Source organism: Morus notabilis, unplaced genomic scaffold (assembly GCF_000414095.1).
Source record: "Morus notabilis unplaced genomic scaffold, ASM41409v2 Scaffold1273, whole genome shotgun sequence".
Lineage (NCBI taxonomy): Eukaryota > Viridiplantae > Streptophyta > Magnoliopsida > Rosales > Moraceae > Morus > Morus notabilis.
This window is the reverse complement of record NW_010356724.1, coordinates 95,097-105,846: the sequence shown is the minus strand read 5'-3', so window position 1 is coordinate 105,846 and position 10,750 is coordinate 95,097. Positions and strand designations below refer to the sequence as shown.

Below are 10,750 nucleotides of genomic sequence, written 5' to 3'. Positions count from 1 at the left end.
TATTAATATATATATATATATGTGCCAATCTTTTCACTGCCTCCCCTTTGTTGTTTTTTTTTAACTTTCTTCCTTTCTTTCTTTTCTTATATTTTTAAACTATCTCCTTTTTCCTTTTTTTTCCTTATCTACCCTTTTTACAAAATTTTTATCTTTTTTATTCTGTTATACTTTTTTTTATTTTCTCCAAATTAGCCCTCATAAATATACTTCTTTTTAATTTTTTATTTAAATAATTTCTTCTCACACATATCTCAGTCTAATTTTTTTTTTAAAAATCACGTTCCTCTGTTTTCTCTCTCTTTTTTTCATTCTTATCTTTTTTGTTCTATTGTACATTTTTTTATTTCTCTAATGTGACCTTAATAATAAATATGTTTTTCATTCTTTTCTAAAGAATCTCGTGCGCGTATGTATGCAGTCTAAAGTAGTATATGTTATAAAGATAAGATAATTAAGAAGAATTGTATTATCTGACTTTTGTATTGTCAAAGAGCGGGCATTTATATATACGTAGATGAGTTTTTAATAATTATATTTTCATGGTGATTACTCATTAAATAAAAAAATTTGATGACGTGACGTGATCAAAATTCAATTTCATTAATTGTCATAATTTTTTGTGGAAAAATAAAAAAAAATACTACTCAAGATGGTAAAAAATATTATTTATGTCATTATACTCAAAGTAAATAATTGTCAGTCAACTAATATAGAGAAAAGGGAAAGATATGATGACACCTAATTATTTACAATGGTATAAATAATAGACATATACAAAACCATGACAAAACATGTATTTTTTTCTAAATTATCAGATCAATACAATGATACTCATTAACGATGGGTAAATATTATAGTAACCATTAAAAAAAAACCACATCGCTAGTGCAATATTCGAAGGATATCTAAAATTAGGGATTGGTGGTCAATTATACAATTAAGGATAGCTACAATAAGGAATGAGAACCCCTTCACCAAAGTTAACATAAACAGATATGAATCAAGTATCCTTGTTGTGCCGTACATTCAAAATCCTAGTTCAAACATAGCCTTCCACATTAAAAAAAAAAAAAAAATGAATACCATGATCAAAGGTAAACAAAATTTGAAAGCAAAAGGTCGTCCTATAGTCTTTAATTATAATTCTTATGAGTCTTTATTCAACGCTTTACATCATAAAGACCGCGCTAAGTTTCATAACTAACAACTATGTAGAAGGAGGGTGAAATTGACTTTCAATTTTACTCCTATGTTACTTTCTTTACTATATATACAGCTTCCCATTTCTAGTAAGTATGAAGAGGTGTGAGGATCATGTGATCCTAAGAACAAGTAAAATACATGATCAGCTTTGATTCCTAAGTTGTTGGACTCTCGCCTTTTCTATAAACTCTCCCCATGAAGACGGAATTAAAAGTGTATATATGATAAAATGGCCAACATACACTCAAAGAATAAAGATGGTGCCTAAATGCCATGGCCAGCTTGCAAATAATTACCAAGAGCGATTTTGATTTGCTATGTTGTCTTTTTGTGGCGTGACACATGCAGGAGAATCAGCCGCCAGAATAGTTGTATAAGACTAGTCTTGAGTAATAATTTCCTTCACAGTCACACCGCGTAATATACATGTATATATGCGAGTCTTTGCACTAAAATAATGTGGTGGGTGAGAGTTAATTAGCAATGTGGTGTGTTATACACAAGATTAATTAACTCCTGGCCGAAGTTGACGCAAGTAATTAGTATTAATATTTCTATCTAATCTCCTCCCTCCCCCATAGGAAACAAAAGTCCTCATTAATCACCAACTATAGTGCAACAAACTTAATTGATAAATTTATTGTGTAGATGAGCTGATAAAAAAAAATAGCGTTTTTAGCACATTTGCTTCTTAAACTTATCGTGGTTTAGGAAATTGCTCTCCTAAACTTTTGATTTTGGCAAGTTACCCCCTCAACTTATAAAGTTATTACAATATGTCTCATTTTGACGACGATTGCGTTAAATTAGTGTAAAAAAAAACACGTTCAACTAAAAATTTTATTCCAATTCAAATGTAACACAAATCTCAATGTCACAATTTTTAATCCTTTAAATCTAATAAAAAATTGAGCAAATTTAGTTAAATAGGACATATTGCAATAAATTTACAATTTTAGAGGACAACTTAATAAAATTAAAAGCTTAGAAGATAATTTACCAAATCACGACAAGTTCAGGGCAATTGTGCCGAAACCCCCCAAAAATATATTATATTGTGTACGTATGTTGATTATGGGGAGGTTTCATTCAGGAGTATGTAGCTTTCAAATAATAAAAACATCATAAACGTTCGGATGCGTATCATTAATCCAGTATGGATATATGGGTTGAAAACATATTAACGGTCATGATCACGACTTCTTTATTGTCATGTACTTAAAAGTTAAAACATGCAATATCACATGACGACGTATATCCGGTACATCACATATACGGATAATGTGTGTGTGGGTGATATAAATTTGATTATTATATGAACTGAACATACATTTATATTTTTTGTTTGTTCGATTGTGCATGTACGAGACCTAGACTAAATGTAAATGGGCATCTATATATGCAGAAGTCACAATAAATTAATTAACCATCTTAGAACTTTAATGATTTAATTTTTAATCCCACTTTTTCTTTTAGAAATTTTTTTTTAATCCCACTTGATAAAAATTAAAGATGAAATATATGTTGGATCGAAATTAGAGTGGGTTACAATCAATTCAAGGCCTTCTAGATATGCAAGAAGTTATGGATATAAATACAAACAAGTACTGTTAAAAGGAGGGGCAACACCCTGTATACTTACAACCGAGAGAGAGAGAGAGAGAGAGAGAGAGAGAGAGAGAGAGAGATGGGGAGGAGGCGTTCTCGTTGTTCAGAAGAAGCTTTGAATGCTAAAAGGGCATGGACAACCATGGAGGACAAAATTCTAACTGAATACATTAAAATCCACGGTGAAGGACAATGGAACTACCTTCCTCTAAAAGCAGGTGAGTGTCTGTATTAGTAACATGTTCATATTGATATATATGAGCAAGGAATTGCTTTTTTTTTTTTTAAAGCTAAAAACAAGTAAGGAAGGATACAAGCTCAAGTCAACATTTCCAATATTATAACAATAAAAAGTAACTGGATTGCAGAAGAGTTAAGAGAGGTACTAAATATAAGCTTAATTTGATTGGCTTTCAGGACTTAAAAGAAATGGGAAGAGTTGCAGACTGCGATGGTTAAATTATCTAAAACCGGGTATTAAGAGAGGAAACATCAGTCAAGAAGAAGAGGACCTCATTATTAGGCTTCACCAACAACTGGGCAACAGGTGTTTGTCCTTTGTTTCACTTAATAACGCTTACACGTTCTAGTCACCAATTATTAGATTAGCTGCTACAACACAATATTTATACATAAATATACGTGTGTGTGTGTGTGTGTGTGTGTGTGTGTGTTGGAGAGAGTCGGAGAATTGGAAATAGTACTGAAGCTAGCAACAATGGTCGTACCATACAACAAAATGCATATATAGGAAACAGAAATTTTATATATATGTCGTATAATTTTTTATGGTAATAATAATGTTATAATATATATGCGGTTGAGTTGCAGATGGTCTGTAATAGCAGGACTGCTTCCAGGGCGAACGGACAATGAAGTCAAGAACTACTGGTACACAAAAATTAGCAAAAAGATCAAACATGACCACGGTCATGATCATGGCGATTCTACCGCTTCTAGTGATCCTAAGCCATCAAATGATGGCGACTATGAATCCTTACAAGGGCAGAACCTCACAAAGAAACAGCAAGGCCTTTCTGAAGTGCCACAACCAAGTCAAAACGAGTATGATGAAACGACAAGCATCCCGTGGCCTGCACAACCCTGGGACATTGGGGTCCACGAGCATTTTGAGACTATATTTTCCCCGGTTAGGATCTTGGAGGGAAATTACCAACTTATGTATGATGATGCTTGGATGGACTTTGACTTTGAGATATGGAACAACCTTTCTTGACCAAACAGTATTGATTTTCCTCTATCCCATGGTAAAGTATAGTGGTTCAAAAAAAAAAAAAAAAAGCTAGTTGGTTCTTGATAGGGTACGAAAGGATATAAATAAAGAGTGTTAGGGTTAGCTTGAGACCAAATAAGAACATTGTTAGATTTGGACGGAAAATATGTGGTTTTTTATTTTTATTTTTTGAGACATGCCAATGAAAAATACCCGTCACCCTACCATGATGTATGACGCTTTTCGACCAAATTCAGTTGTTTAGGCCTTCAAAAGGGCCTTTATTATTATTATTTTTAGAAGTTTCCCGTTTTTGTTATAAGTTCCCTTAAGAATTCTAGATAATTATCATTCTCGTTTCCTTTTCAAAATTTTGTATTTTTATTATTTTAATTAGGTAAAGGTCATGATTTTGGCCTGGTTTCTCGTTTGTGTTTTGTGCTACGAATAGATGCATCCTTTTAATGAAAATTGGACATTGCTAAATGAAACTGAGTTATTACTCGCAATTTGCTCTCTCTAATCTTTGATAGTCGGTACTCTGTGTGAATCAACGAATTTTGAAGCTATATATTCTCCTTAATAGATTTATACTTTTCATTTTATTGTTTTAATTTATCTAACTTAATCTTTCACTGCATCAATTCTGAAAAGGATTCTGCTCTTTTTTTTTTTTATATTTAAGTAGTCTTTAAGGACTTTCCAATTTAAGTTTCATGTACAATAAAGTTGCCTTCAATATCTATGCCCAAAAAGAAAAAAAAAAAAAAATCTCTCAAGCTCAAAACGAGAAACTAACGTTAATAACAACATATATGATCTCCATATTCAGCAAAAACAAAATAAATAAATAAAAACACGTAATTTCATGAAGTTCCTGCTCTTTCCTGAAACCATCTCTAAAGATGTCTTTGACCATTAGTTCATTCATCAACAGCTTCAACCTGGTTCAGTTTCTGGGTCATAAATCTTTGGTTTTGACTTATTGATGTCATTGTGTCTCTCAGCCTCACATTTTCTCTCATTATTTCCTCCAATTTCCTCTCAATCACCCTCTGATTCTCCCTTATTAGAAATCGGTCGGCTTCATCAGATTGTTGTTGCTTTTGTATCAGAGCCTGGATTAGATCCAGAACCATTTGGAATGTTTTTTTTTTTCTTCTTCTTCTTTTTTAACCGTCGTTATTGTCCTCTCCAAGCTTTTTATCCCAAAAATTTCACAAAGACAGTGCTAGTTGCTGGGTAGAAAATGTGCTTCGGGTACCAATCAATGTACACTTCGCTCGATTCTTGATCTCTGATCTCCTAGCTAGAAACTCCTCGGTAAGAAGAATGGGGTTCCTGCAAGGAAAGCTCTCCGATGCTCAATAAGCAATCAAGAAAAACATAACTTTTCACTCGCCCTCAATAAGAAATCCCCGACATTATGCCATAATTATATCTTGGCTGTTGATCCTTAACTTGTATCCTTAGATTAAAATGGGTCACGTGCCAATTCTTTAAAAAAAAAAAATTAGAATTGACCTTAAAATTCGATGTGAATCAATATTTTTTTTCTCTTTATTCAACATTGTCCTTTTATCTATTTTAATAAAGACGAGATTATGATTAAAGAGATCAATAATAAAAATATCACTATTATAAAAAGGGTAGTTTTGAACTTCTAGCATTCTTTAAACCGGTCTTTCTTTCGTCTAGCGAACCACTCTAAGAGCATGTTTATTTGACTGTATTAGAGTGTTGTATTGTATAATAATATAATAATATAATGTTTAGTGTGACCATCGTATTATATAAATTAATACGAATGGTAAATCAATATAGTATATGTCGTATTATTGAATACGGCTCATTTTTTACGTATTGTATTATTTTATAGTAGATCAACAATTTATGTCAGGATTGAACATGACTAGAGGTTGAAGTTGGATCGATATAGGGTCATGCCGGAGCTAATAATTGTTGAAAAATTTAGGGGGCACAATGCAAATTTTATATTTATTAAAAATTATATTTTCACCCCAAAAATTTTACAAAATTACATTTTGACCCTAGAATGTTTATAAAAATTTCATTTTTGACCCCAAACTTTTAAAAAATTATATTTTTACCCACAATTTTTATAAAATTACATTTTTGACCCCAAAATTATTAAAATTTTACATTTTGACCTTTATACAATACGTCACGACACCAAACACCATATTGTGTTATGATAATACAACACAATGCAATACACTTTATACAATACAATATAATACAATCTACCAAACATGACTCAAGTTTATTAGCTTGGTAGTCTGTTTACTCTATGTTTCACAAAGCATTCTAAGGGTGCATTTGGAATTGGTTTCAAAACGTTTTTGTTTTTTTATATGAAAATGAAAACAAAACGTTTTTATTTTCATTTTAGAATCATTTCTGAAAATGCGCTTGGTAGTTTTATTCTGAGATTGTTTTCAGTTTAAAAAAAAAAAACTGAAATTATGTTTGGTGGTTTAATTTTTAAAAACGTTTTCATTACTTTAAATCAGAAAAATTACCATCCTAAAATATGAATAGAATTGCAAATTTTGAGGTTTTCTATATATGTACGAGAAAATTTACCATCCTAAAGCATTAACATATGCAAATTTTGAGGCTTTTTTTTAAATACTGGATTGGTTTCTGGGTTAGTTTTGGAGACCGTTGAATTCGGAAGATGTCCACAATTTTGGTTTGTGCTAGAGGGAAAGCTACATATTTGGAAATAAACCCAGAAAGTTGCTGATTAACTGTGACATTGAATAAAATAAAATAAAATGGAAATTATATATATATACAAATACAGTATATACATACACATACATACACATCAATCGAAAAAAAAATAGAGCAACAAAAAAGCAAAAAAGAAAAAACCAAAGAGAATTAAAAACAGGCAAGAGATCGGCCACTTTCAATTTCCAATCTCCACATTTCACGAACAGAAATCGAGCTTCAAACTTCAAACTCACCACAGTCTCTCCGATGCTTCAAAATCTCAAACAACTCCGATCAACAACCATGAAATCAAAAGCAAAACAGAGAATAAAAAAAACATTGCCGTTTGGCAAGCCGGAAAAGGAGCGAGAAAATCACGGCACTGGAGAATTGAGCTGAATTTGGAGGTGGTGAAGGAAGAAGCTTCACTGTCGAAGACACTTTCTCAATCGCCGTAAGAGTCTGGGGGGAAATAATAATTGAAAGAGTTGGAGAAGAGAGAGAGGGAGGAGAGAGAAAGCGAGAGTGAGAGAAAGAGGACAAGTCAATGGAGGAGAGAGAAAGCGAGAGTGAGAGAAAGTGGACAAGTCAGAGGAGGAGAGAGGAGATTTCCAGATCTTCCGGTGAACAACCACCATTTGCAGAGTTGAGTCGGTGAAGACGCCGATGAAGACGAAGAGGCCGAGATTGGTGTGGTACGGGAAAAAAGTGAGGAGAAAATGAAAATGGGAAAACAAAAACGAGTAAAATTCGTTTTCAGAAACTGTGCAATTTTATGAGAAAGACCAAAAACGTTTTCAGTTTTGTTTTTGATTAAATGGGGCTCCAAACACAATCTTCAAGCCATTTTCAGTTTTTACACCTCGACAAATGTGAAAAATGGAAATGAAAACAGAAACAAACAGGGCCTAAGTTTCTAACCTATCACAATTTTTGTGACCTTAAGCATTCTGAGGGCCTGTTTGTTACCGTTTCTATTTTCATTTTTCACGTTTTTCGAAGCAAAAAATTGAAAACGGGAGTAAAAAACGCGTTTGGCGAAGTTTGTGTTAGAAAACAAAAACAAAAATGTTTTTGTCGTTTTGTGGAATTCTGAAAACGAAAAAAATCCATTTTCATTTTCTGGTTTTCATATTTGTTTTCCTTCTTTCTTCAGCCTCCTGTCCTCCCGTTCTCTCTTCTTCTGATTTTTTCTTCCTTCTTCAGCCGAGCTCTTCTTCCCGGCCGAGCCCCGGCGTTCTTCTCGCCCGTTTCGCCTGACTTTCGCCGTTTGCTTCTCACCCGAGCTCCTCTGTTCGCCTGAGCTCCTCCGGTCTCTTGTTGCCCAATCTGCCCCATTCTCATCTCGCTGTTTTCTCACCAAGGTATGCCTCTAGCCAAAAATGTTTGATGGTGTTTGATTTTCCAATCGATTTGGTTGAGCAATTTCTGATTTTTTTTTCACTTTGGCCCTGTTCTCGTCTCACCGTTTGATTTGCTATATTCAACCAAATCAGTTGCTAGTTTTCTGTTTGATTTCGTGTTGTTTTGTTTCTAATTTTGCTATGCTTGATCTGATTTGGTCTTTTTTCTGTTTTTCCCCCCTGGAGGCCCCCGTTGGGGCTGATACAGCCCCTGGGTGCCTCCCATTGGGGCCGTATCAGCCCCTGGGAGGCCCCCCCGTTGGGGTTGAAGCAGCCCCTAGGGGCCTCCCATTGGGGCTGGCCTGGGAGGCCCCCAATGGAGGCTGAAAATCAGCCCTAATGGGGGCTGATAATCAGCCACAGGGCTGATTATCAACCCCCATCAGCCCTAATGGGGGCTGATTATTAGCCCTGATAGGGGCTGATAATCAAGCCCCCATCAGTCCCGATGTATCAGCCCCCATCAACCCCAATGGGGGCTGATAAATCAGCCCCAGTGGGTGCTGAAAATCACATTTATTTTAATTGGTAAAAGTGTTATTTTAGATGTGTGATAAGGACGATAATACGAAATGGCCGGCCGCAATTGAGGATTTTTATTTAGAATTGATATACGAAGAGTCAAAGACTGGAATGCAAACATCCACTCTGGACAAAAAAATGTGGATGAAAATTGCTAATGAAATAACACTTAAGTTTGGTAAGCATTTCACATCAGACTAGCTTAAAGCAAAGTGGAATAGGCTTAGACGTAGCACGAGGGAGTTTAAGGCATTAATTGAAACAATAGGGTTTGGTTGGGATTCTGAGGCTAACACTGTCACAGTTGAAAAAAAAGTATGGGATTCATAGGTGGCTGTAAGTTTTGAGCATTAACATCTTATGTTATATGAAAGAGTTGAATTGGTGTTTGGATTGCACATGAGTATTTACTCTTGTTTTCTTTATAATGTCAGAAACATCATGAGGCTAAGAAATTCAAGAAAGGGGGTTTGCAGAACTTTGCCTAACTTTCACAGATTTTTTTTGGGACTATTGCTACTGGACAAGGGTCAATGAATGCACATACTGCCGTTAATGTTTTGAATGTGGCGAAAAGGGCTGCCACACAACCGGAAGAGGTGGAGGAGGGTACAGAAGACTCGGATGAAGTCCGGGGTGTAGAAGACAATAGAAACAGATGGTCTCAGCGTCCTACTACTCAATCCAAGAAGAAGGGCAAGAACAACAGTGCAGTTGACGCGGCTATAGAGGCTTTGGCAAAAAGTATTACCCTACGTAATGAGACATCTGTTCAAAAGGTTGATTTGTTTCAGTAATATTTAGCTGATAGGCAAGCCCGTACTATGGCATTAGCCGAGGCTCAGAAAGATGATCCAACTACAAGTATTGAAACCTGTATGGATTTGCTGAATGAGTATGGGGAGTATTTAGACGACAATGTGTATACTAAGGCAGCGCACCAGTTGGCAGTTGACATTTTCCTTAGGACGATGTTTGTGAAAATGCCCGCTTGTCGTCATCTTTCATGGATTCGAAGCCTGTTGTTTAAATGATTATTGTGTTGTTTTCTTTATTTGTTTCCTCTCGGACGTATGTTCTTTTTTAAGTATTGTTGAGCATGTACAACAGATTTTCCTCTTGGACTTGTGTTTGTTAGACTTTGCTATTTGTTTTTAGTCGGATTGAATTACATTGGAGTTCTTCGTTTGATTAGTTAATGTTATATGGATGTTTGATTAGTTCCAGTCTTGGTTCATTTTTTAGGTTAATATGGATTCAGATAGTGAGAATGATGCTAGAGCTGTTGACTTTCTCCAGTCATCAGATGACGATGAACAACCACAACATTATATGCAATTATTGATGTCGATTGGAAACAGACGAACTAGGCAACCTCGTCGTAATTCTGCGTTAACATGACGAGAATATGTTTTAGAACAATTACATGGACATCCCAAAAATTTGTTTGAAATGTGTCGTATGCATCGAGACACGTTCGAAGCAATTGTTCAGTTAATTCGAGGCCGCAATCTACTGCCTTCTTCAAGTATTTCAGCAGAAGAATCTCTAATGATGTTCTTAAGAACGGTTGCTCACTCAGATCGCAATAGAGAGATACAAGATAGATTTTGTCATTCTGGAGAGACCGTATACCGGCATTTTGATAATATGCTTACCGCATTGTCTGCGTTAGCACCTCAAGTTATAAAACTACCAAATATGAACATTGTTCCCCCAGAGATTCAACACAACCCTAAGTACTGGCCATGGTTTAAGTTACAATATGACTATGCTCATATACTACTAATATGACAAATAATTTTAAATTAATCGTGACTCACACCTTATGTATTAAAATAGGACTGTATTAGTGCAATAGACGGTACACACATGATGGTTGTCCCACCTGCACATCAACAGACAGTCTACAGAGGAAGAAGACATTCATGCACTCAAAATGTAATGGTGGCGTGTAGTTTTGATATGTTATTCACTTATGTCAATACCAGATGGGAATGATCAGCTGTTGATTCCAGAGTGTTAACTGAGACTA

General features: G+C 34.8%; 1 protein-coding gene across 1 annotated transcript; it reads left to right on the top strand.

Annotated features, from left to right (window-relative positions):
* Positions 1 to 2,893: 2,893 nt before the first annotated feature.
* On the top strand, positions 2,894 to 4,352 carry LOC21392904 (transcription factor WER). Its single transcript, XM_010088506.2, has 3 exons — positions 2,894 to 3,032; positions 3,232 to 3,361; positions 3,646 to 4,352. Exons 1-3 carry the CDS (start codon positions 2,894 to 2,896, stop codon positions 4,049 to 4,051), a joined length of 675 nt encoding a protein of 224 aa, XP_010086808.1. The 3' UTR covers positions 4,052 to 4,352.
* The last annotated feature ends 6,398 nt before the right edge of the window (positions 4,353 to 10,750 follow it).